The sequence below is a fragment of the Epinephelus lanceolatus genome, chromosome 13 (genome assembly GCF_041903045.1).
Source record: "Epinephelus lanceolatus isolate andai-2023 chromosome 13, ASM4190304v1, whole genome shotgun sequence".
Classification (NCBI taxonomy): Eukaryota; Metazoa; Chordata; class Actinopteri; order Perciformes; family Serranidae; genus Epinephelus; species Epinephelus lanceolatus.
This window is the reverse complement of record NC_135746.1, coordinates 3,732,017-3,759,680: the sequence shown is the minus strand read 5'-3', so window position 1 is coordinate 3,759,680 and position 27,664 is coordinate 3,732,017. Positions and strand designations below refer to the sequence as shown.

The following is a 27,664-nucleotide window of genomic DNA, read 5'->3' as shown; positions in this document are numbered from 1 at the left end:
GTCGGTCAGCCAATCAGGGACTGGAGCTGGTCCTTATGAGGAGTTGGGCATGAGATAGTTGAGTCACGAGCACAATGGCAGACGGACAAAGTTTGGAGACAAGTGAAAAACGGCCTAGAGAAAGCAAACAAGCTCCTCTGTGTGAGGAGGCAAAGAAGAGCAAAAAGGAGAGTGATAAAAGAAGAGGAAAAACAAGAGTAAACCTCAGTCAGGCGTTCAAGAGATGGAGGGAACTCCATGACCAAAGAGGCTTCAAAACCCATGTCCAGCTAGCTTTCTTTCTAATGGATCAGTAAGTAACACGGCTAAATGTTAGCTAGACCAGAGAGGACTGTACTGTACTGGCTGCTAGTTCATTCCTAGCTGGCCAGCATCGCAAATCGCCGCAACCAGGGAGCGGGTAGCAAGTGTTGGTCGGCTGACATCCTGGTTGCCATTCTACGGCAGCCCTCGGACAGTGAGACCCCCCTCCCTTCCTTCTGTTCTCTTCTCACGGAGGCAGCTATTGACAGACATCGCCCAGCTAAGTTACGCCCAGCTAAGTGAACACTGGACTTTGTTTCCCATTCAATTTGAGCTCCATTTGGTCGTTGCGACAGTGCGACACAACTCCACTGACGCTAGGTGGCGCTAAGCTAAAAAAACCCAAATCCTATCTGTTGCCTCTTTAAGTAAAAGCTGTGTATTTGTCTTTTTAAGGAAGACGACGAGTGGGGAGTGTGGGATCTGTGACACTCAGCTGTTGCTGCCATTCAGTGCAGCGCTACACGACCATCTCTGTGAGCTGCTCTCATCCTGCTCTGCCTGGTTAGCATGAGCTAACACAGCAGCAGTGGCTAGCATCCAACGCTGAGCCTTTAAACGATCTCAACAACCTATCACCAACATCGAAATGGCTCAGCTCTGTCATTCAACCCGTCAATAACCACTGGGTAACGTTGGTCATGTGATGCTAAGATGTGTGCGTGTGAGAGAAAGCAACATTTTGCCCGCAGCTGTACAATGAAATGAGGTTTCACCCATTTAAATCAGTCAAATTTGTTGTAAAGTTGCTGTGATTGGACAAGATTGCAAGCTCGTGCAGAACTCACCGAGATCGGCTAAATTTGCTTTAATTGTTGCGACTGCAACATCCTGGAGGTGCTGGATAATGAACTGCCGAACATGTACAGATACATAACACATCAAAACAGGATTGTTGTGAAACTCAGAACTTTGATTTCTAATTTTACAGCTAATATAACTAATTATCTGATGAGCAAAGACTAACACCAGTACATTTAAAGTATCTTATTATACGATTCCTTAACTCTCCATACTGACATTAGCCCCTTTTACACTGCCTCTTCAAGGTAGGAACTTCACGCTCTTATGCCACGACGCTGCTTTGTATAAAATGTACGATTACTGAATGAGGGGACAGTTGTCTCACCTTTGTGCCAGCATTGGAGGCAGTAACAGCGCCGGAACAACTTCTGTATAAACAGGACAGTGGTCGGAAAAGATCATGGGCGACACAGAGTGTTGAGTTTTGACATGTTACTGTATGTGTGTGACTTACTGCCGGGAGATTTAAACAGCAACTTGGTTTATTGATGATATAGAATGATACATCTCGTTGGTTCACTACAGACTTGATGTCCTATTTTGATATATTCTCATTGTAATACCTGTTATTATACTATATTATTATTATTATTATTATATTATACCTAAATACTGCATGACACAATCGAAAGCTTATTACAATCTAAACGAACACAAACCTTTTGTCTTATTTACGCATGGCGTTGTCAACAATCTCCTTTTGTCATGCGCACCTTATGGCACCACACCTGGCATAAATAACTTGAGCCTGTATTCTAACACATAAATGAAATAAATATAAACATAGCCTTCACTTAGTTGACTGCCATATGCCATTTAAAATACACAGAAATGAAACTTAAATAATAGCAGAACCTATATGATGTCGTATCAACACTGAGATTTTTTTGATCAAATATAAATATGTACTTAAGTGGCTTTTACAGATTGTTATTGCCATTGTTATTGTTTAGAAAGCTCTGCCGACGCTGTTCTGTTACAAGTCCCGCCTGTCACGCCTCTTTTTCTTCTGTGATGCTGGCATACTATCTAAACTCACACTCAGGAGCGGCATGATGCTGCTGCTGTTTAGTTCTGTGCAAAAATACAAAGGCAGCGTAAAGAAGGGACTTCCTTGTGGCCCTATGGCACTATCTCTATGTATAAAGGGCAATAGTTTTCAACTCTACAGCAAATTCCTGAAATTCAGTTATGCCTTTTTGTTTTGGTGCAACACCCAAAGATTTATATTGGCCCCATCTGGTCATCACAATAAAAACTTTCTGAGGATGTCACTGCTGATCTCAAGTCAGATGGTGACTCACAGGGCAAAATGCCAGGCTGGCGCAGACCTTTTCGTGAGGCTGTCACCCTAACCTCAGCAGTTACACAAGCATGAAGTAAGACACTGCTCTCATCAAGTTCTCAGTGACCCATATTCACTCTTCTCATGAACAAGTTCTCACCAGAATGTACGTTTTTTTATCATGACGACTATTTGAATGTGTCATTTCCTGAAACTTTTAACAGCACCCTTGTTGAAATACACAGATGTGGAGTTACCCATTACTAATATAGTACTAATGTAGTACTCAGTGTGCTTTACGTTTGATGACTTCCAATCTTCTATGGTTCAAGATTTAGACAATACCTCTCTAATTTGCCTCCTTTGTTTGAAGATGTCAGAAGCCACATGAGGAGTCGGCTCCTGGTCACCAGAGTGATACTTTAAGACCTGCAGCAAAGCGCGGTTTACCTGACAATCACTACTCTGAAACTAGAGCTCTCATCACTTATTCACAGCCGGTGACTCACACATGCACAGTGCAGAGAGCAAACAGGCCGAGGCTCACCTCGCTCTCGCAGTGCGTTTCCAACCGGTCCCTCTTTCAAACTTTCTAACGCCCCTTAAACTCTCACTTCCTCCTCGTACGTGCTCAACTTCTTTTCAGAAGTGAAATATTAGTTTTGCTTGTAACGGTCGCAGATTGAAAAGGCGTCACTTCCGTACTGATCTGGATATATTTTTTTATTATTTCATCAGCATAGCAAAATAAAAAGGGAACAAAAATAAAACAGCAGATTCTATGAACTATTAACAGAGAGTTGGTGTGTGTCTGCAGGACCTGATTAATGATGATGGGTGACATGAAATTAAAAAAAAAGGAGGGTTGCAGTCACTGAAGCACCTACACTGGAGATGGTGGTGGGGGGTTGGGGTTTTCGTAAACACTTGCTGGGGTCCAAAAGTCAGTGACAGAAAATGTTGCACAGCCAGCTAGTTGGTAACCGCCCCCCTTTGCTCCCAAAGTGCAAACTCAGCAGTTGAGAACACCTTCTGCCGTAGTTACTGCCTGGATTTCGGGGCACCTGTAACCCGGGTCCCTTCTAAGGCAGCTGAAACTACAAATACTCAACAGTAATGGAAGCTCTGGGAGAAATAAAAGCGGCAGTAATAAGACTGGTGGAAACAGATTCAGACCCTGAAACAACAAAAATATATATCCATATCACAGTGTGTGTGTGTGAATATCCAGCGTCCACATAGTGTCTTTCAAACAAGCCGCCACATGATGGATGTGATCGCTGCACAGGAAATCACATGCCCTCAATCATCCCAGTACAATCAATTATGACTTCTTTTTTTTTTCATCGAGGTCCTAACATAGTCGTAATACACATTCTTACAAATTACAGAGGCAGTTTGAGCCATGAAACTGATATGCTGATGTAGGCAATGGTGTCTGGACTCTCCCATCCTTTGGATATGTAGCTGATGAGAATACTGAAGGAGAGTCGAGCAGGAGTAGAAAGTACAAGTGTGTCCCAAAAGTCCCGTAAAAGAAATTATATAAAAAACAGAAAGGAAAAGCTCAAAAGTTATTGTATATTTAAACTGATTATACAGAATGTGAACCAAAGCAAAAAGAAAGCTAGCAAAAAAATAAATTGTCTTTTGTTTAAATGAAATCTGGGGTTATATTGAAAAAGAAAAATATAATTGCTACTCTCTTTGATATACACTCAGCAGAGAGGTCAGGGTATTAATTGCTTCAGATTGCATTTTTTTTTCTCAGCTACTTTCAGTCTGGGCTGGTGATGGGACAAACATTAAGATTTGTAGTTTGAGGTAAGCCAGGTCAGGCCCTCGTATAGTCCATCCCCTGATGTCGCACACGAAGGCTGAACGTACCAATTCCTATCTCTGATCCGGGTCAGGCCCAGCTTCTCCTGGATCTCGTGGGGCTTCATGGCATCCAGGATGTCTTGTTTATTGGCGAAGATCAGGATGATGGCGTCCCGCATCTCCCGGTCGTTGATGATCCGGTGGAGCTCCTGCTTGGCCTCGTCGATCCTGTCCCTGTCGGCACAGTCCACCACGAAAATGAGGCCCTGGGTGCCTGTGTAGTAATGTCTCCAGAGCGGCCGGATCTTGTCCTGCCCCCCTACGTCCCACACGTTGAACTTCACATTCTTATAGGTGACGGTCTCCACGTTAAAGCCCACGGTGGGGATGGTGGTGACGGACTGTCCCAGCTTCAGCTTGTACAGGATGGTGGTTTTCCCAGCTGCATCGAGTCCAAGCATCAGTATTCTCATCTCCTTGTTGCCAAAGATCTTTGACAGCACCTTCCCCATCTTGTTTGCATAAATACCTCGTGAGGAGAGAAACACAACTTCTCTTATGAGAGAAAATTAAAACAGTTGCTTTGACTACAACTGAGTTTTACAATGTCAGTGTGCGTGCTGGAAGCCCTCCACGTGATGGCAGCGGTGGGTCAATATTCAGAAAAAGGCGGTGACTTTCAAGTGTGTACAGTTGGATAACAGAGGACTACAATTAGCTGATGATCTGACCTGAGCGGGTGACTGTGAGCGTTCAATGGGAGCAGTGTGTGTGGAGCCCTCGCAGAATTGGGTGGGGATGTGTTTTCATGATCCACTGCCCTCCGATGTAAGAAGGAAAAATTACATCCCCTTGTTTCAAACTAGCCGATGAGCACAGACTTGAAAACCCACATTTCAAGTCTTTCCTCCCCTGTTAAAAAAATCCACTTCCTGTCAGTTGAGCTGGATCTGATTCACAGAGTTTCTTTTTGGTTATTGTTTTGGGTTTTTTACAAAAAGCCTTCTATAAATCAGGCCCTGTCCAAGCCCGGGGTTCCCACTTCCTCCTTGGCTGCCGGCTGTCCACACTTGCCCTCAGCCAGCTCCAGTCGATGGATTTCACAGCACCGTGTTTCTCGTGTCAAACACACCCCGATGTGTGTGAGCTCTCAGTCCGTGTGTGTGCGCACCGGGACATCCAGAGCAAGAGCGCTCAAAAGGTCATTGATTCATCCGACTTTCTTCTCTTCCCCCTGTGACACAAGAGCGGTCCAGAGAAGGGAGGGGTGTTAGTACAGAGGACAACTTTGGATCCGAAAAAATATTCTCCGTGCGCACAGAGGCGCGGAACAAAAGCAAAGAGGACAGAGAGCCGGGCACGTACCTGCGTCTGCGGCGATCATCCCCCGGTCCCCGGGCCGTTTCTCCCCTCTCTGGCCGCTCTCTGGCTCTCTTCCTCCCTCTCTCTCTCTCTCTCCAGCCGTTCAGTCACAGCGGTGGCGGTGCTGTGTTACCGGAAAAGGTGCGGACCCAGATCAGCCGCCACTTCCTCTACACTGCTCACACACACTGCTGCTGCGTTCAGGGGCTCCTCAGAAGCTCCGACATCTGAAGACGCCGAGAAACATCCGATCATGAAAGGGCTGAAGTGCTTTTAAGAACTTTATCCCACACTGCTATGCTCTGCTTTATTGTAACCTACCTATTTATTGTATTATTTCTATCATAATATTATTATAATAATAGTTTCGTACAACACAATGAGTATAACCTAATGATGATGATGATAAAAAATTAAATAACAATAGTAATAATTAGTAGTAGTGGTAGTATTTCTACTTTTGCAGATGATGTGGTTCTGTTGGCATCATCACACCTGATTGTTTCTGTCATAATATTATTATAATAATAGTTTCATACCACACAATTAACAAGTATGACCAAATAATGACGATATGATAACAATAAAAATTAAGTAATGATAAGTAATAATAATCATAATATTATTACAATAATAGCACTGTCGCCTCACAGCAAGAGGGTTCCTGGTTCGATCAGGGGGGAGCCCTTCTGTGTGGAGTTTGCATGTTCTCCCCGTGTCAGCGTGGGTTTCCTCCAGGTGCTCCAGCTTCCTCCCACAGTCCAAAGACATGCAGGTTAATTGGTGACTCTAAATTGTCCGTAGGTGTGAATGTGAGTGTGAATGGTTGTTTGTCTCTATGTGTCAGCCCTGTGATAGTCTGGTGACCTGTCCAGGGTGTCGGCTGGGATAGGCTCCAGCCCCCCCGCAACCCTCAAGAGGATAAGCGGTTACAAAATAGATGAATTATTATTATTAATATTAATATTAATATTTCTGTTTTTGCAGATGATGTGGTTCTGCTGGCTTCATCACACCGTGACCTCCAGCATTTACTGATGCGGTTTGCAGCCGAGATTGCAGCGGTTGGGATGAGAGTCAGCAGCTCCAAGTCTGAGGCCATTGTTCTCTGCTGGAAACAGTGGATTGCCCCCTCTTGGTTGGGAAAGAGTTACTGCCTCAAGTGAGGCAAGTATCAATCAATCAATCAATCAATCAATCAATCAATTTTATTTATAAAGCCCAATATCACAAATCACAAATCACAATTTGCCTCACAGGGCTTTACAGCATACGACATCCTTCTGTCCTTATGACCCTCACAGCTGATCAGGAAAAACTCCCCAAAAAAAACCCTTTAACGGGGAAAAAAAATGGTAGAAACCTCAGGAAGAGCAACTGAGGAGGGATCCCTCTTCCAGGACGAACGGAGAGAGAGAGAGAGAGAGAGAGAGAGATGCAGGACAGACGGTAACTGACAGTAGCTTACAACAACATTAATGAAAGTAATAATATCATAATTAATAATAATATATTAATATCTGGCAGTATACATGTGTGACAATAGTCATATGTGTATAATAACAGTAGAAGTATGACTAATGACTAATGATGGCAGCAGCAGCAGGAGGCATCTGGCAGGACCACGGCAGCAGCACAACCACACACGTCACGCTGTCCAGGCACCGCTGTGATATGAGTTATTCTGAGAGACAGTGGAGCACAAAGGCTCCGGAGAAGAAGCCGAGTTAGTGACATCCAGAATGGCCGAGTTAGCAAGATGCAGTAATAGAATACGAGAGAGAGAGAGAGAGAGAGAGAGAGAGGGAGCCCGGTGTATTATAGGGGGTCCTCCGGCAGACTAGGCCTAAGTCAGCCTAACTAGGGGCTGGTACAGGGCAAGCCTGAGCCAGCCCTAACTATAAGCTTTATCAAAGAGGAAAGTCTTAAGTCTAGTCTTAAATGTGGAGACGGTGTCTGCCTCCCGGACCGTAACAGGAAGATGATTCCACAGGAGAGGAGCCTGATAGCTGAAGGCTCTGGCTCCTGATCTACTTTTGGAGACTTTAGGGACCACGAGTAACCCTGCGTTCTCAGAGCACAGTGTTCTGGTGGGATAATATGGCACTATGAGCTCTCCAAGATATGACGGAGCTTGACCATTTAGAGCTTTATAAGTTAACAGTAGGATTTTAAATTCAATTCTGGATTTTACAGGGAGCCAGTGCAGCGAAGCTAAAACAGGAGAAATATGATCTCGTTTCTTAGTTCCTGTTAGTACACGTGCTGCTGCATTCTGAATTAGCTGGAGAGTTTTTAAGGACTTACTAGAGCTACCTGATAATAGAGAGTCACAGTAATCCAGCCTAGAGGTAACAAAAGCGTGGACCAATTTTTCTCGGGGTCTTGTTCATGAGTGAGGGTAGAATGAAGCATGAGATGGATTGGCAGTTTGGTGTGGCATCCGCGGTGATGCGGGTGCTAAGCCACACTGTTGTGGTGAAGAGGGAGCTGAGCTGAAAGGTACGCCCCAACCCTCACCTATGGTCATGAGCTCTGGGTAGTGACCGAAAGAATGAGATCGTGGATACAAGCAGCCAAAATGAGTTTCCTCTGTAGGGTGTCTGGGCTCAGCCTTAGAGATAGGGTGAGGAGCTCGGAGTAGAGCCGCTGCTCCTTCGTGTCAAAAAGGGGTCAGTTGAGGTGGTTCGGGCATCTGATCAGGATCCTCCTGAGTGCCTCCCGTTAGAGGTGTTCCAGGCACGTCCCACTGGTAGGAGGCCCCGGGGCAGAGCCAGAACATGCTGAAGGGATTATATATATATATCATCTGGCCTGGGAACACCTTGGGGTCTTCCAGGAGGAGCTGGAAAGCGTTGCTGGGGAGAGGGAAGTCTGGGGTGCTTTGCTTGGCCTGCTGCCCCTGCAACCTGGCCCTGGATAAGTGGATGAAAATAGATTGATGGACATTTATTTATAAAAAGTATGGGTATGTGAGAGTATAGGGATGTACAATAATATCGGCATGTCATCAGTATTGGCTGATATCGGCTTTAAAATGAACTATCAGAATCGGCCAACAAGCTTTAATAAATAGACATTACATGCATTGAAAGTGTTGTATTTCATGTCTCCATCTGCTGGTGGGCCGTCATGATAAGAGTATGCATGTATAATATGGTGTTAATTCCACTACAGAAGAGACTTGATGATCACTAAAATTAGGTGGATATATCAATATCGGTATTGGTTATTGGCCAAATGAGTTGTTATATATCAGCATATTGGGATATCGGCAAAAAATGTAATATAGTGCATCCCTATGAGAGTATACAGCTTATAGTGCTGCTGGTTCTTTCCACTATATACACTCTCACATAGGCCTACCCATACTTTTTATACTACTCTCTATACTGTCGTACAAAGTATTAATATTTATAGGCCACTACTGTCTATTCTGTACATGTCAGATCTCTGGTATCACACCTCCTGCTGTTTATTGTGCATGACATTTCTGCTATTCACATGTCTTGCACTTTATTTCCTGCATTCTGGTGAGTTTTTATGGACTAATTTGTGACTTTCCTGCATCAATTTATAGTGTACATGTCTAACATTATCAAAAACTTCACCTATCTATCATTGTTCATTCAATATAAACTCCATGCGTTACTCTACACTTGCAATGACAATAAAGTTAAATCTAATCTAATCCTATTGAATCATGTTAATGTATTAGCTCAGTGTATTTTGCATTCTTTCGTAATCGTGAATATTTAACTCCAAATTTCCAAGGGCTTTAATATTAAGTTAAAGCAGTGTTGTGCTGCCCCTACTGGTTAAAGTTTTATTTTTTTGTCCTTTATTTCTCATACTAAAGATCTACCTTACATTTTCAAGGGCCTTGTTGCACCCCTGATCACATCCTGTAGAGATGCCATGGCATACTGACACCCCCTGGAGTACACTTCTACATCACTGCAGCAAGTTTGTGAAGTTGAAGCACTGCACAAACAACATTGCTGTTGCCTTTAAGTTGCAGTTTGAAGATGTTAAATATTGTGCCACCTAAAAATGAAATGAGGTCTGACCCACAGAGCATCAGTAGGAATACTAACCCTGTGCATGACTACCACCAAAAAATAACAGCTGTTGAATCTTAATTATAAATTAATGTTTTTTTGTTTTACTTGACCTTATTAATTCAGTATCTAAATTCTAAACTCCAACTAAATTTATTATACCTTTATGCATTTTTAATGTTTAAATACCGCAATTTATCTAAAGTAAAACTTCATACTAACCACTGAGGGCATGGGGGAAAAAACATTCTTCACCACCAAAGTTATAAGATTTCCGACTGTCCCAAAAGGCACCATACGCCATTTCGCATGCGCGCTTCAAAGAGCCCAAACTGCAGACCGGCCCATTAGTCACTGTTGACGCCATTTGAGCTTTTATTATGTATTAAATCACCTCTTTTATGACGTCACACAGAAGAATTAGACACAGACCTGTGCATATGAAACAGATCTGAGGATTTAATGTGTGTACTGGTCTTCAGAGGGGGGTTACAGCCGGGTCTTTCCGACATGTCTGATCATTCATTCAAAACGGTTCCCGTATGATTAGTCTGTGACGTGGAGGTTGTGAGTGAAAAGGGCGGGGGGAACTACCGTGTGTGGAGCAGCCTGATACCTGACAGCTGCTGAATAAAACACACTTATGACACAATTAACATAACACAGCACTGTGATAACTGAAGGACTGAAGTATGTCATGTAGGGGTAGAACACTGTGAGGGCAGTAACTACAAAGTAAGATGACAAATTATAATCATTGCACAGTTTAACAACACTGATATTAAGCAGTAAAAAATAAAAGCAAGATATGATAATAAATACAAACATGTTTAATAACAGTGACTATTTAGACTATGACAGATTTTGGTGTTAATATAAATATTAACACCAATATTTAGATTTGGTGTTAATATTTTTTATGTTAATATTTATATTAACGCCAAATATAAATATTGGTGTTAATATTTATATATTTATACATTTATATTAACACCAAAATACGCTGGTTATGTATCCGTTGACATATATGCCAACATCTGCAATATGGGCCAGTGTATCATTTAACTGTAACATCAGCTTTTAAACAAAAAGTACAGCTTATCAATGTAAAAACTCACCACTATTAGGGACTATTATTTACTTATCAGAGGAGGAGGGTGACTAAGGTGTGACTTCTTTTCTCATTTTGATCCTCCCAGAAGCAACCAATATTTTTTTCCTTGAGCCTCCCTGAGTGACTGGTGGAAAACGCATGACCATCCCTCCACCATAAATGTAGTTATTAGATTTTTAAAACTTATCCTCTGATGTTTGAAAGTTTAAAATGGAAGATGAAATCCTGAAACTGAAAAAAGCCTCAGTTTTTCACTCTTGTTGTGCTGGTTAGTTTGTGCAGATGTTTTATTTTTGGCCAAATTTTAAATGAGAGGTAAAATGAGGTGATTTTGATTAAATATCGTGATTTTAAGCTCAGATTTGGTTAAACTGATATCTCTGACAGAAGCATTTGTCACAAATGATGTGTCCAGGGTCCGTCAGAACATGGAAGATCCAACAAGAATTTCTGTTTTTACAGTTATAGGTTATGATAAATGGTGGTGCAGGTTTGTAAGGCATGTTTACCTTAAAAATCTGCAATAAAATCAATACAAAATACAACCATTTAAATTCATATGCCCCTCCCCTAAGCCAAAATAAAAGACATAAGTCCCTCTCCAGTGCTTAATAAAAATATGACTTACCTCCCCCTTTTTGCACCCTCGCCCTACCCCTCACAAATAATGAACAGTCCCTTATAATGTAAGTGCAATATTTTAGTGGAATGCTGCAGTCCAGTTCGTGTTGTAACGACAGTAATATCAAAATGCTGAATAATTGGACCTCTCATATTCTTCAGTTGACCAAGTTTATGTCCATTTTTATTGTTTTCTAACCTTGTGACCTTGCACTTTTTATAAACTTGATCAAAACTGTGGCACTGTGGAAAAGTGCCTCCCTCCACACTCAGGGGCGGGCGGTGCACTGCGCATGCGCACACTCTTAACAGTTCTTCCTCGAAGTTAAGTATGGTGGACGAAGCGAAGCGCGCCTGGCCGCTGTAGGTTAGATAAAGTGACTTCGAAAGCCGCACACAAGTTCACAAGGTTGGCCGAAATTTCATGGAAGATACTGGTAAGTTCCCCAGACGTATCTTTATTCACGAAATTGGTGCAGTGTGACTAAAATTGACGCGACTCGACAGCCAGCTAACGCTAGCTAGTAGTGGTAACGTTAGCTAGGGAAATGACCAGCGTTAGCCGGCTAGCTAACATGGAGATGCTACTCCGCTGGTCCCGACTATTACCTGGAGACAGAGACAAATATGTAGCACGTTCTAGTTGCTCTAGTTAGCACAATGTGAACGAGATTGTAACGTAATCAGGCACTGATTGACAAACTTAAGTAATATCGTAACATTTGACCCTAGTAAGCCGAACATTGTGGTTAACTAGCTAACATTTAACGCTCATAATTGAGTTCACGTGTAGCATTAATAAACGAGCGTTAGCGTGAGGCTAACGTCCAACTCTGATCGCTCTAGTGCTGTGATACTTGTCAGGAAATAGATAGAGTCAAGGCCCAACTTCTGATTGAACTTTGACTAACGTATGCAAACAATCCCCCGGGTGCAACACGGCCGCAAACAGCAAACGAGGTTAAAGCTAAAGCAAACAAATCCATTTCGACGCAACACTTGAGTTCGTTAGCCTTCGCTGCTCAGTTAAGGTTGGTAGCTACACGTAGTGTTACTTATCTTAGAGGCCGGTCACGTGGGTAGGAGACATTATTTTTAGTCGCTAACGGTGGGGTTTATCTAAAGCTGGCGTCTGTTTTAACATTATAACGAGGAATGTACTGAAGCGCCAGCTGCTGCTGCTTCTACCAGGGAAAGCTAGCTAATGCGGTTAGCATAAGTTACATCAGCAGATACTCGTTTTCTATTTATCATGAAGTCATTTAGTCCATAAAATGTTGCAGATTTAATAAGACGGCGCCATTTACAACTTCTTTAAGCCCACAGTGAGATTTTAAACATCTTTTCTTGTCTCAACAGTCAGAAAACCTAAATATACTGGTATACACCACTGGGAGGGTTATTTTTAAAACTTTATCCAGTACAAATTACTGAATACAGCCCCAAAACATTATTTGTAACGTATTTTATTAGATTATTTAGGAACATATAATGACAGGGTGTCTACAGGTCCTTTTTCAAAAAAGTCTTAAAATGTTTCAATTTCAATGTTACGAAATCTTACAACACCTTAAACGTCATTAAAAAAATCTTAAATTTGATTTTGTGAGGTCTTAATTGCTACAAACGTTTTATCTAATGTCATTTATCAATCTTTACTGTCTTTTTGTGAAAATGAGTGAAGCCTTCTTATGTAAAAATCCACATTTCTAATGTTACAAATATTAAAAAAACTATAATACTGTATTTTACTTCATCTTTGTGCTCACCTGTTGGCAAAATGTAGATTGACTTAACTCACTTTTATAACCATTATTCCTACATAACACTTACCTCTGCTCAAGACCACATATACTGTTTGTCTGCAATGCTTAATAAATAAAACATGATTTATCAAAAAATCTGTCATGAATCTGGTCGAAACGTGTCTTGAACAGGTCTTACAGAGCATTACATTTACCTGTCTGATACCTGTAGACAGCCTGTCTACCTACTTTGGATTACTTTTGGAAGACTTCAGAATCGTCTCACTGAGCTCATTTGACTAGGTCTTATATGTCTATGCTGATAACACACAACAGTGTTCTGACTGTCATGTGGGAGGTGAACTGCACATCCTTATTTAAAAATCTGTTCATGGAAAATGCCTCATGAATTTTATACCATGTCCTAACAGCAAGCACATGTTGCTCTCTGTCCACACGGACTCTGTTAATACATTTAAACTCACCACGTAAGCAGGGTTGGATATTAACTTTTTTGTCCTCCTGCCACTTTGGTTGGTGGATTCTAAAATCTACCAACCACTCAACACATTGGCATTGTTTCTTTGGCTTGTGAGTGAGGCAAATCTGGCAGTCATTTGCACATTTTACCAGCGCTCGGCTTGTGGCTGGTGATAATTTCCAGTTCTGCACGTAGGCTACCTGTCAGCTGTGCACTTCACTGGAGGCGTGACCACTTAAAAGATGGGAGTGTTCTTTCTGTCTTTCTATGTTTGTACTTATTAGGCAGGGACACATCTTATATTGTGGTTTTTACTATATTTATTATGACAAATGCTTCTGTCATAAATATACAGTATAGCCGACAGCAAGTAGGTTGTTACTAGTGATGGTCATATACCAGAAACTCTCAGCTCCCTGGTGATCTGCCTCCAGCCAACTGCCACCTAATTTAGGTTTGTTGTGAAATGGGGAGGTGTTGTGCAGCAACTCTTCATTGTGTGTGACAGGAATTAATAGAAACAAGGCGTCTCACAAAAGTTCAGCTCAAACCAGCAGCACCTTTTTGCTTGAGGCCAGGTAGAACATGCAAACAGAAAAGAGCAAATAAAGCATTTCCTTTAGTAATCTGTTTTGTAAAGACAGGATCTGTTTGCAGATTAACAGTAATTTAAACTATAACAGAATACACTTACTCATATTTTGAATTTAAAATACGTAGCTCAGTCACTTGCATTTCACTACGCCCCAATCCTGCTTGTGTATTGCAAAAAATAATGAAAATCCTCACCCTTAGGAAGCTGAATATTTAGTGTTTTTGCTTGGAAAATGACGGTAACCAATAACTTTCAAAATATTTTCTGATAAGTTTTCTATTGTTTAATTGTTGCAGCTGTGGTGATAATCCAATGTGCTTTCCAACAGGCCTGCATCTCTCAGACAACACCATTACTGGAATGCTGGACACTGAGTCCCCTGCCATGGAGAGCAATGGGGATGCCTTTCTTCCTGACCTTCCTGTTCTAGGCCAAACAGCTGACTGGTCCCCGGACCAGGTGACTTCAGAGCCACTCACCAGTATCTTGCCTGAGGACTCAGATGCGTCCCAGGATGCTCCGGGGCAGCAGGAGCAGGAGGAGGAGCTGAACAACCAGATGAATTCCACAGAGCTGGGATCTGTGGAAAAGGCTGTGGAGCAGTTTCAGATTGCCAGTGCTCAGCTCTTCCAACAGGAGCAGCCTCCACCTCCACCACCACAGCCCGAAGAAGAGGCAGAACAGCCTGAAGAACACAAAACAGACTCTGACAGCCAGGAGATGAGCGTAGAGCCAGAGCCAGCAGCCACTATGCAGGATGGCAGTCAAGGTAATCAGATTGGTTATACTGGTGTTTAGTCGTTGTTATGTAACTGATATATATTAAGGCAAAATTAGTTTCCTTAGACGCAAATAATCACTACAAACACTTAAAGGAATCATGGTGTTCATGTGTTTCTTTTAATGACAGCAGTCAATGTAACAACTGAACAATTATTTAAGCTGTACATTGAACTAAACATCTTCACTTCTCATTTGCTGTGATTGCAAATAATAGTCTGCAAGCAAAAACATGATGTGCTTTTCAGACATGTGATCACATGACTATTGAATTTCCTCTTAAACCTGTTGAAATGTTAATAATGTTGATTTGACAGTGACATATATGTCTAAATAAACTTGCAAGGAGACCATTATAGGACTAATTCGTTGCTTGCTCCTCTGTGTAATGCCCATTCATGATTCCTTGTTAACCTCTCCAGATGGGACTGAGGCACCACAGGTGGTGGAGGATGGTATGGAGCTTGAAGAACCACCCAGAGACACAACAGAAGAAGCGACTCCTCCTCCAGAACCACCCAGCGAGTTCGAAAAACTCTACAAAGCTTGCGAGGAGAACCCAGAAGACTTCAATGGTTGGGTCTACCTGCTGCAGTATGTGGAGCAAGAGGTTAGAGACGTCATGATTATTCAGACATGCGCAGACATGTTCAGTTTGTATATTAGTCAAAGTAGACTAAAGGATTATTAAACTAAACGGGAAAAAATATTACAGTCTTTTCGCTGTTTCCTCTTTCTTGCAGAATGAACTTTCAGCCGTGAGAAAGTCATTTGACGTGTTCTTCCTGCGTTATCCCTACTGCTATGGCTACTGGAAGAAGTATGCTGACATTGAGAAAAAGCACGAGAATGTTCAGGTTGCAGAAGAGGTAATTATAAATATCCTTTGCTCTCTTGTCTCTAGTTTTCTACCTCTTGCCATATGTGATGTTCTTTGTAATTCAATATTTGGCTGGTCACCAGTATCCTATTATCATGTTGGTACACTGACTCAACATGCAGCTGTGCCTTAGTTTTGCTCCTTCAGAGGCTGCAAATAGCAGCAATGAAAGGCATTAAGCCACAAGAACAGAGAGAGCCACTTCAGTAGATTTGGTAAAATTACTTCAGCCACTGACGGGCTTGTTTGTTTTTGGTCTTTCTATCACAAGGTATACAGAAGAGGCTTGCAGGCCATCCCTCTCAGTGTGGATCTGTGGCTGCATTACCTGACCTACATCAAAGAGAACTCAGACCCAAGTGACCCAGAGACCGAGGGACGCATTCGAGCGTAAGTAGAAGACTTGCATTTTTTCCCTCCTCTTCGTGTTGATTTAAAATCCCTATTTTTTGTAAATGGTTGAATTTAAATGAATATTTGACAAGACAACATGTAGTTGCATGAGATTAATGATCTTTATATTTCCTACTTTTAGTGCCTATGAACATGCGGTGGCTGCAGCAGGCACAGACTTTCGCTCAGACCGCCTGTGGGAGGCCTTCGTCAACTGGGAGACAGAGCAGGGGAAACTGGGTAACGTCACTGCCATCTATGACCGCATCTTGGGCATCCCAACCCAGCTGTATTCCCAGCACTTCCAGAGGTAGGGGAAAAAACTTCATCACAGTCATGTTTCTGTCAGCTCGTCTTTTTGTGTAAAGTAATTGTAACATTGAGCAGAGTAGCGCTAAGCTCCACACAGCACAACCTGGGAGAAGCAGGACTGTACTGGTTCGTGTACTTGTGCCAAGCCGTCACAAAGTTCACATGAGAGTTCCGCTCATAAATATTTAGCTATACACTGTTAGCAACAGGTGCTGAGTCAGTCACACTATGGAGAGCTTAAATGAAACTCCAGAGCTGGAAGACGCGCCTCCGGGTTCCTGGTTGGCGTTGGAATTGTGTATAGGATGAGGACGATGTGCTGACGTTGCTCCGCTGGTCCACAGTATCTGTAATATTTGATGGCATCACCCAGATGTGCTGATCACCAGAATAAGGAAATAAGAAGCCAGAGCTCAACTCCTCATACCTGCAGCTTTACATTTAGATGTAAAAGCTGAATGTGGTAAAATAATTACTGAAGCAATTGGCATTTACAGTGGCATATAGCTGAGGTGGAACTCATTGTAACACACTTCCTAATGAACAGGTTTATTTTCTTTATTATTCTATTAGTTTGTATTTTCAGTGTCATAGCACAGGAGGTGCTTAATAGCCTGTTGTGACCTTTTGCTTTTGGGAAAGTGTTTGTTCAGTGAAGTGTGAATTGCACCAAACCATGACTCCTGCTCTGGGGTATTAACTGAACCGTCACCTCTGTGCGCCGTTACATCCCTATAGAGAGGCTTTCTTTCCTTATAAGCCATTTGACTAAAATAACACATACGTGTAACACAGTTTGAAACCTTTGTTTGAGTTGGATCTTGTTTTCCTGTTTTTAATATTTGCAGGTTTAAAGATCACGTACAGAGCAACCACCCCAGACACTTCCTGTCAGAAGAGGAGTTTGTCCAGCTGAGGCTGGAGCTCTCTAAAGCCAGCCTAACATCGATGATCGGCGAGGATGAAGAGACTCCTGTTCCTCAGGAGGAGTTACCACCTGGTACAGAAGATCTTGCAGACCCTGCTAAGGTATAATTCCAGATGCCTCCTGCAGGGTAGACACATTTACAGAAGCATTGCTTGCAGGGTTTAGCAGGAGCTTGCCTGTTCTCCATGATAAGATGGAAAGCTTTGTTCAGGTTTGAAGAGGTGTTTTTATGTCAGCAGCCAAGCCAATGAATGCCAGGGGGGATTCAAGTTGGCATCCTGTCAGGGACTCGCCCTAAAACTTAAAGGATCAACTGAGGCCCAGCACCTGCACCCAGAGGCCGATATGCAGGGTGCATACATACCTCCCCCCTCCACAGGCTTCTTGTCTCTGGCTCATGGTGATGTAATTTTTGGCTGCAGGACTAGCAGTATTTACATCAAGTGGAGAATGTGATATGGTGAAGTGTACATGGGGGTGTTGACCACGTGTTTTTCTCTGTGTCCATATGTAGAGGGTGACAGAGATTGAGAACATGCGCCACAAGGTCATCGAGGTTCGGCAGGAAGTGTTCAACCACAACGAACATGAAGTCAGCAAGCGTTGGACCTTTGAGGAGGGGGTACGTGACTTGTTTCCTACACATCAATGCTAACTATTAAGGGCTCAGCACTAACTAACTAACTAAAAGTGGTCGCCAGGCTGGCAACCAGGCATCAGCTTTTGGTTGCTTCAACTGATGATCTGGTTGAAGATATAAGGTGCCATTACTTTTCTGTTTTGCTGTAGACATAGCCTAGTATGACTGCTGTTTGTAATTGCATTTTTTGATTGCATTGTGTATTAACAAAGAGCGAGAGAGAGGAGCAAATGCATCAGTCAATCTATTTTATTCATAAAGCCCAATATCACAAATGACGGTTTGCCTCACAGGGCTTTACACCATACGACATCCCTCTGTCCTTATGACCCTCACAGCAGATAAGGAAAAACTCCCCAAAAAAACCTTTAACGGGAAAAAAAAATGGTAGAAAGTTCAGGAAGAGCAACTGAGGAGGGACCCCTCTTCCAGGACAGACAGACGTGTAATAGATGTCGTGCAGAACAGACCAACATGATAAATTAATAGTCGTAACATGAGCGTAAGAGAGAAAGACACTTAGCTCTGTAGGCCTATACACACAAAACCGATATCGAAGAAGAAGCATGACGAAAGCCGGCTGTTTTGTTGCTGATCTCTTTGCCAGAAAGTTGCACACCAGCGTACTGCAAAGACTCATTCAAAAAGGGAAACTGGAAGACCTGACGCTAGTTAACAACTCAATCCTACGTTGAAAGAACAGAGCATATTTACCGTCACCAGTGAACAGTAACACAAACCATCATTAAATGTTTCTGCTGAGGAGCTCAGTGGCTAAAGAAACATAATCTTACCTTATGTAAAAAGTTTGTTTTAGTCTCATTTCCTCGTGACTTTAGCTTTTTGTTTCCTCACCTCCGTGACTCTTCTTATGCACTGAGTTGAACTGCCAGTCAGAGTGATTTCTCTCACTTACGGGCTCCTCCGTCTCTGACGCCAAATCAACCAGCTAAATTGGCTGAAAAAAAAACAAAAAAAAACAGACACACTGCAAAGACGAGGGCAACAGATGCTCACTGATGGCCCAACAATGACGGTTTGCCAACTGTCAGCTTGGTGTGTCCGGACCTTATGTGTGATGTGATTAGAAAAGAGCAGAGGAGCAGAATAGCTTGTTGACTACAGCTTGTTCAAAAATGACATTTTTGTTATTACACAAGAGTAAAGCACAGAAAATGATACTTTTGGGCACCAGTACTGAACTCAGGGTACCTCACTGGCACCAATGTCAGTTCAAATGTGAGCAACACCCAACCCTCAAAACAATGTTTAAAAGCTTGATTACAATTATCAAACAAAAGTCCTTGTCAGTTGAATCAATTTGCACATTGTTTTGTGATGTTGACTGGTTAGTTGTTGGTTTCATCTCACAGTCAAACAGCTTAATTTGCTTTGACATTGTCCGTAAGATGGACACCGATGTGCTTGTGAGTTAACGCACCAACGCATGTGCAGCATCGCCTGGTTCCAAATCAGACTATAATAGCACTATTTAACATCACAAATACAATAAATGTTAAACCTTTATTTAGTTCAGGTGTGCATTTACTGTCCTTTTTATGTCAAACATTGGTTGCCAACCAAAGGCCAAGAAGTTTTTGCCAGTCTCTAAAAATGGTTGACAGTGGCGACCTGGCAACCATTACTTTCAAACCCTGTTGTCTGAAATATGTCTTTTTTATTCTTCGACGCTGTAAATCAAAGAATTATTCGTGTCTTTTCAGATTAAGAGACCGTACTTCCACGTCAAAGCCTTGGAGAAGACCCAGCTGAACAACTGGAAGGAGTACCTGGACTTTGAAATTGAAAATGGGACTCCGGAGCGCGTGGTTGTTCTCTTTGAACGATGCCTCATCGCTTGTGCACTCTACGAGGAGTTCTGGATGAAGGTAACGTGACCTTTAACCTCTCTGTCACTCCCGCTTCCTCCCTGCACTTCCCCACCAACGATGATATCACATGGACACAGTAAATCGTCCTGCACTCTCTTTGCGTGTAACGTTGATATGTGACTGTATCTGTTGTATTAGGGGATGGCCAGCTTGCCACACAAGATTTGACTGCAGCATTTGCCAACTACTACGTTGCATCTTCTTCGTCTCCCACTACCTTACAGAAACTTATCTAATTGGTTCCATGAAGGTGCTGATGGGTTTACACAGAAAATTTCTAAAAACGATCTTGTCAATGAAGAAATTCACTGTTTTCTGTCAACTGAAATTTTAGGTTTAAAATGTGTTGTCTCTTTTGCCTTTCTCCTCTGTTCTTTTTCTCTGTCCTCTCCTGCATTTCTTCCAACTCGCTCTCTCTTTTTCACTCTCAAGTATGCAAAGTATCTAGAGGGCTACAGCACTGATGGTGTGAGACATGTCTACAAGAAGGCGTGCACCATCCATTTGCCCAAGAAACCAGCCATCCACCTGCTGTGGGCAGCCTTCGAGGAGCAGCAAGGTGAGCGACACTCTGTCAAACTAACATGCAAATTCAACACAGTCAAATTACCAGAGAGATTCTGAGGTGAAGTTTCTCTGTGGGTATGACGGTCTAACTACATGTGTACATCGTGAAACAGACTTTTAAATAGTGACACATAATTCGACTTGTGTTTGGCTGTGCTGACAGTGGTCTTCTTTTCTTTGCCCAGGTAATGTAGAGGAGGCTCGTGGCATCCTGAAGTCCCTGGAAGAGTCTGTCCCAGGTCTGGCCATGGTGCGTCTTCGGAGGGTCAGTCTCGAGCGTCGCCATGGGAACTTGGAGGAAGCAGAGGCGCTGTTAAGGGAGGCTATGGAGTCTGCAAAGAATGCTACTGAGACGTCATTCTACGCTGTGAAGCTGGCCAGGCAGATGATGAAGGTGCAGAGGAGTCTGAGCAAGGCCAGGAAGGTGCTGCTGGACGCCATTGAAAAAGACCAGGTAAGAACCAGTTGGTGTCACAAAACCCTTATTAAATTGTAAAGTGTTGCCATGCCGCAGTGTTTTGAATTTAAAAAAAAGTGGTAAAAGGAATTCATTTAGATGCTTCTTTTCATTAGTTTACACACAGGTGACAAAGCTGTGATAGCCAGTGTCTACAGACCAACACACCCTACCAAGTTCATTCACTCACCTCTTCTCTGAGTTACTGCTGCACTATATAGACCGTCTCACCTTTGGAACCAAAGTAACCCTTCAGACATGGTACCTAGACCCTAGGTCAGTTTAGGGTTTCCACCCACCGCAAACAGTACTCTCTCATGTGAGTGGGGTTGTTGTCACTCACTGCTCCGTCCAGCACTCACTGTTTTTCCTCATCAGCAGTGACACACATGGAAGTCTGCACTTAATCGTCAACAGAACGGAGTTACAAAATTTTCAGAACAAAATAGAACAGGCTGCAGTGAGAGTCTCTCTCCATGGGATATTTAAAAATAGTGGGTTTGTGCATTTAGTCCTTCTCAGGCAAGCTCAGGGGTTTAGTGTTGCTATAGCCCACAGGAACGACACTCCACAACACTTTTCTCTGAGTGAGGATTGGAATATATGCTGTTCACATAACCTGGTCGAAATTTATATATATAAACACGTGAACATCCACTGATTACTAAACTTAAGTGACGGTCAAAGTTGTCACAGTGAAATTTAAGGTGCTGCTGATGGATTCACATCATCAGCTCATGCACTGAGTAACATTACAAGTTAACGTTCCACCTTAAAAGTTGCTGGCAGTCGGTCCAGCTGCTGTGAGAGGCAGCAAAACATCCTTTGATTTTATAGTTACAGTTTACTAATAAAATCATGAGTGCTATATTGTAGGCAACTGGACTTGCTTGCGTTTATTGAAGACGTTTGACTGATACGCAGTTGCAGGCTTTAAACCCTGTGTGGATGTGAACCCCTGCAGAGTGGTTTGGGTCACGTGAGCTCTTAGTTTCAGAGTCGTTATGGTCACAATGTGAGTCGTTGACCCGCCTGGCCATCACGTGAGTCGTCAGGGTCAGGTGGGTCCACGACTTCACACCTGGACCCACCTGACCCTGACGGGTGATAAGTGGTGTCGTAGGCCACGCTCTCTGTTTAACAATGGTCATTCCAGTTTGATGTAGATGGCTTCTTTTACACCTCTTTCAAACCCATCTTTCTTCCCTGGCCAAGATGTGCTCATTGCTGTCCTCAAAAGAGTGTCCCTTCTCCTGTAGATGTAAGTGGACAGCAGAGTCTTGACCTGAGGAGCTAGCTCTCCTGTGCTGTGCCGTGTGTTTGTGGAGTTGTTGTTAAGTTTCCCAAATGTATAAATCTGTATTCCTGGCTGCACTGAACTGCTCTCCACGGTATGAACAGTGGTTACGTATATGTACAAAACATACAAATGTCATATCTTGAGTTGTGTATCCCCAGATTTTAATGTGCCAGGGACACAGGGTGCTTACTAAACAACATCACTGATTGTATTTGGAGAGGCTTTACTTGAATAAAGTTAAACTGAGTAAATATGGAGTCACTCATTTGGGTTTCTGCTGCAATTCATTTTGCTTCTAATGCAAACAGAAACTGGATCAACATGCAATTAAAAGTAAATTGTGGGTGCCCACTAGCTCACCTGGAAGAGCAGGCGCCCCATGTACAAAGGTTATGTCTTTGCTGCGTGTCATCCTCCCTCTTCCCCTTTCACTCCAATAGCTGTCCTGTACAGAAGATGCAAAATGCCAAAAAATGATCTTAAATAAAGTGAATTGTACCACTCTAGCTATGGCTGCACTGCACTAGTTGTGAGAAACACATTGTTTCTGTGGCTTTACAGACGAGTCCGAAGCTCTACCTAAACCTGCTTGAGCTGGAATACAGTGGAGACGTGGCACAGAACGAGGCTGAGATCTTGGCCTGTTTCGACCGAGCCCTGAAGAGCCAGATGCCTCTTGAATCCCGCCTCCTCTTCTGCCAGCGCAAGGTCGAGTTCCTCGAGGACTTTGGCAGTGACATCAACGTGTGAGTGTTTTTGTTTCTTTTAGAAACCAACTTATGGCTATGGTTTGTAAATTTATTTCCTTTTCTCATGTTTCATTCTGAGTCATTTTCACTCTTTAACATCTTTTAGGCTTGTTGCTGCGTACGAGGAACAACAGAAGCTACAGAAAGAAAATGAACCCTCGAAGAGGAAGGCGGAGAACGGGTATGACAGGTGGATAAGGGAACAGGGCTGGGTCACACCAACACATCATTATTTTCATGTCTTTAAGTAACTCCAATCAAAGATAAGATTAGTAGCAGTTCTTTAGTTAGTTATTCATTGTGTCACAGTGAGAGGTGCTAAAGTCAGTTACGGAACAGCTTTTATTTGTTGTTGAACTACTTTCAAAGTGGTTTTACTAATGTGAAATTGTTGGTCTACAGCTCTCAGGAGCCTGATGCTAAGAGACAACGCGTGGACGATGGTTCCACAGTTGTTGCAGGCGCAGCGACAGACACGACGGCAAACAACTCCGCGTATAACTACAACTGGTACCAGGTGGGTTTCTCGTCTTAGCGGTTTTGAGTTCATGTGACACCAAGCGTGTAAGGCTACTAGTAAAAAAGTATTTGAATCAAAGGGGGCAAACAAAAGTAAACCAAACGTAAGTCAGTGTATTGCCTACAGTAGATGGCAGTCACTACTCTGCCCAGTTTGGAGAAGCAGGCAAGAGTCCATTACGGAAGCCAAGTAATGTACTGCTGTGGAAGGGGGCAGCAGCAAAATGTATATTAGCCACCTTATAAAAAGGCCTGGCATAAATTTCCAACAGGTAACCAAAGCTGCTCTATCCCCTTTTTAAAGCCACCAGACTCCATTGACAAAAACAGGAATTTTACCTTGCTGAACACAGGAGCTGCTGGTCTACGGCTGCCTCCATCAGTAGTTTTTTTTCTGTTATTGTGTGACTTTGGTGAATCTGAACTAACCCTTTAAAACCCCAAAGTCACACAGTAAGACAGACAAACTAACTGATCGAGACAGCGGTAGACCTGCAGCTTGTGTTCTGTGATGTAAAGTTACTGTTTTTGTCAATGGATTCTGGTGACTTTGAAGAGAACAAAGATAATGGCTGTCTGACAGCAAGGCAAAGCGGTGAGAATATTCTTAATATAGTGTATAATTAAACTGAATTATTTTTTTGTTTGGCTGAAATAGGTAGCTGCCCCCGTCCACAGCAGTACATTGCTTAGCTTCTGTGGCGGTACTCCTGCCTGCTTCTCCGAACTGTGGTTGTGCCGATGGCCCTCTGTTAAAAAAATCCAAACCATCCATTTGCAATCAGAATTTGTTTGAGGGCTCTGACACACCAAGCCGTCTGTCGTCTGTCAGTGTCGTGCCGTCAGTGAGTGCCTGACGCCTTAGTTTTGGCGGTGTGTCCCACACTGCTGGCACTAGTTGGCCATTTTCAGCCCTTGTTGGCTTCTTTACAGCCAATTCAGCATGTTGAATTGATGTTGGAGACGAAGGAGCCTGTCGGTGAATTGAATCACCCTGACTGGCAGAAACAGAGGTGAGGAAAACAAACACACAACTTAGTGTGGGCAAGAGATCAAAACAGATGTGTTATATTTGGTAAGATTTTTTTTTGTAGCCATTGAGCTCTGTAGCAGAAACAGTTTGTTTTTGTTATTGTTCAGTAGCTCCGGCTGAATACGATCTGTTCTTTCAATATCGGGTTTTGTTGGTAATGTGTTACCTAGCGTTTTGAATCTGATGAACACTGACCAGCGCCACCTGCTGATACGGAGTTATTTCCTCTCGCATGGGTGCAGAACATACGTGCTTGTTGGCCGTTAGCTGTAGTCTTTGCAGTGTGTTCATGTGCAGCTTTATGGGCCGAGAGACCGGCAACATGAGGTGACACAACGTCGGCCTTGGTCGCCACTAGTTCTTTAATGTTGGGTTAGTGTATCTGGCTCTTAAGTCATTTTCTCAACCTTTCCCCTCTTCTCCAAGCAGCAGTACGGCGGATGGGGACAAAACTCATGGGGTCAGTACAACCAGTATGCCGGGTATAACCAGTACTACCCCCCTCCCCCAACATGATGGACGAAATCCTGACGTGAAGATGGAGACTCAGAGGAAAGCATCCTTTCTGACCTGCTCACATCTCTGAACAGGGCGACTCAACATGGTGTCATGGAGATTTGAATCCGGCCACAGAAGCTGATTTTGTTTCCCCCTTGTTTCTGGTGTACTCATTAGTTCGACCTTGGAGCCACAGGTTGGAGTCTAACACACTCGGCCCTCCGTGACGTCATGTTGATCAGTCATGTTTAAAAAAGAAAATGCATTAATTACTACCTTAGTCATCTCCAAAACTGGCTGCTTTTTGGGGTTCTTTGATGCATGTTATTTGTGAAGGCAGATATATTTTTTCTCGTGTGATAAAAGCTTTTTAATTTCTAGACTGGATGACTTAGTTTGGTCTCTTTCTTTGTGTTTAAGATTTAAACTTGTAATGGAGGCATTCATTGATGTACCTCTGAGTCACGTGTTTCTCTCTCCCGAGCAGAACGATTTTTAATATTTCCTTATTATGGTTCCATAAAGAAAATGAAGAGTTCCTCCTTTTTTATTTTGACCTGATTTCATAATAAAGAGATTGATATCCTGGAGTGTCCCTCGTTAAGTTTATCTTGTCACTTCCTTGATGGGTTGAAGGATTGATTCAGACTTTGAGCTGTTTTGGAGGCATAACACAGTCCTACAATCAAGTGTGTTTTATAAGTACAGAAAGAGGCGTTACATTCTGTCACGTCACATTATCAGAACATAAATGTGGAGAATTGAACAGTGACTGAACAGAGCTCTTAAAAAAGATTTCAAGTTTGAGTTCATGCAATTATTTCAGAATTCTGAGGAAAGTTATTGTAAGAAAAGACTTGCTGGTCTTTCTAAGGTAATATTACAATTTTAAGGTAAGTTTTAATCAGAAAAATCTTGATTTTTCTATTAATGAGATAATATCAGAAACCTGGAGAAAAGAAAAAAAAAAATCAATTCCCCCCCAAAAGCCATTTCTTTCTAAATTAAGATTGTCTTGGAAAAGTTTTATTAAAAAAAAAAAAATCTGCTCTCACTTTTCGGAGTTAACAAAAATAAAATAAAAAGAACTTGTTCTTCTGAATTAACATTATTTGTTTCGAAATTCTAAAAAGGAGATAAAATGAAATGTGCTGTTTTTATTTAACAAAATTAGAAAAAATATCAATTTTAAGAAACGTTTTCATGGAATGCATTTTTTTTTGCTTTTCTGGATTATAATAATTTAGTATATATATATATATATATATATATATATATATATATATATTACATTTTAAGAATTATGAGACAAGTTTTCATGTAAAAATGCTGTAAAAATTCATGACACCATTAATTAATTAATGACATAATTTCCCTGACAATGACATAACTAAAAATATCAGATAAATATTTTTTCAACTTTTTTTGCTTAAATCTGTAAAGCAACCTCAGTCCTGATCAAAACTACTAAATATTAAAAATAAATCTATTTTTAGGATTAGGATTTTAACCTTTTAAATGCCAATTATAAGTGATGTCACTGATTTAGGGGGGAAAAAACAAAATGACTTATTTTGAATATAAAAAGTTATTGGAGACTGGATATTTTTTCCTTTTATAACAGTATTGGATGTGTCAAAGATTAGTAACAACCTTTACTTTGATGATTAGTTTTTGCGCAGCATCAGATTTTAATTTTTATTCACGCGCATTCTTAGTGGCTAAAAACCGCCACTAACAACCCTGCTGTAAAAATATATCAGATAAATATTTTTTCAACTTTTTTTGCTTAAATCTGTAAATCAACCTGGTACAGTCCTGATCAAAACTACTAGATATTTTAATTTTATCAGGATTTTAACCCTTTAAATCCCAATTTCATAAGTGATGTCACTGATTTGGGGGAAAAAACACACAAATGACTTATTTTCAATATAAAAAGTTATTGGAGACTGGATATTTTTACCTGTTATCACAGTCTTGGATATTTCAATGCATTGTGCTTGTGCATAGAAAGCTGGTTTCTGGCTTTTATATATGGAGTTCATCAGCATATTATAGTGTACCTGTATGTGTGTGTGTGGTCACTGTCTTACTTGCATCTCAGTGTATAACACAATCAATCCACCGTGGTTTAGTCAGAACAGTTTATTTTACTATGAACTCAGTCAAAAAAAGACGCAGAAAGAGAAACCTAGTGTTGTACATGTGTCAGACTTTCCAGCAGGACTTGCAGCATATCACCTGGTGCACTTTGCATGTGTGTCCTCCACAAGAGATGCAGCAGCCGATTGTTCTTTTCTTATGTCCTGTGCACAACGCGCATGTTCCCCTCTTCCCCCCTGAGCTGCTGGAGTCTGCTGCTGCCTGTGTCTCCGTGTCTGGAGGAGCAGCTGCAGACGCCTGGACCTTTTTCACCAGTGCGGCAGCGACTGGCGCACGAGGCAGGCGCGCTCTCCTCTGCATGGCTGCAGAGACCAGAGAGTTTCCGAGCTCTTCTAGGAAAAGCCTCCTCCGGAACGTC

At 42.2% G+C, this 27,664-nt stretch overlaps 2 protein-coding genes across 5 annotated transcripts; one reads left to right on the top strand and one right to left on the bottom strand.

The window, feature by feature from the left end:
- Positions 1-3,097: 3,097 nt before the first annotated feature.
- arf6a (ADP-ribosylation factor 6a) lies at positions 3,098-5,717 on the bottom strand. The gene is made up of 2 exons (XM_033649184.2): positions 5,579-5,717; positions 3,098-5,447 (listed from the first exon to the last, which is right to left on the bottom strand). The coding sequence occupies exon 2, from the start codon at positions 4,723-4,725 to the stop codon at positions 4,198-4,200; it is 528 nt and encodes a 175-aa protein (XP_033505075.1). The 5' UTR covers positions 4,726-5,447; positions 5,579-5,717; the 3' UTR covers positions 3,098-4,197.
- A 5,957-nt stretch (positions 5,718-11,674) lies between these two features.
- On the top strand, positions 11,675-25,726 carry prpf39 (PRP39 pre-mRNA processing factor 39 homolog (yeast)). Of its 4 annotated transcripts, none has more exons than XM_033648842.2 (15): positions 11,675-11,808; positions 14,521-14,961; positions 15,395-15,582; positions 15,716-15,841; positions 16,124-16,242; positions 16,388-16,555; positions 17,406-17,586; positions 18,000-18,107; positions 19,850-20,014; positions 20,450-20,576; positions 20,770-21,038; positions 22,903-23,087; positions 23,197-23,271; positions 23,493-23,607; positions 25,072-25,726. In XM_033648842.2, the coding sequence occupies exons 1-15, from the start codon at positions 11,796-11,798 to the stop codon at positions 25,156-25,158; spliced, it is 2,367 nt and encodes a 788-aa protein (XP_033504733.2). In that variant the 5' UTR covers positions 11,675-11,795; the 3' UTR covers positions 25,159-25,726. The 4 variants fall into 4 exon arrangements, with proteins under 4 accessions (XP_033504733.2, XP_033504732.2, XP_033504731.2 ...); XM_033648841.2 differs by having other exon boundaries at positions 25,069-25,726; XM_033648840.2 differs by having other exon boundaries at positions 23,197-23,280.
- Positions 25,727-27,664: the final 1,938 nt, after the last annotated feature.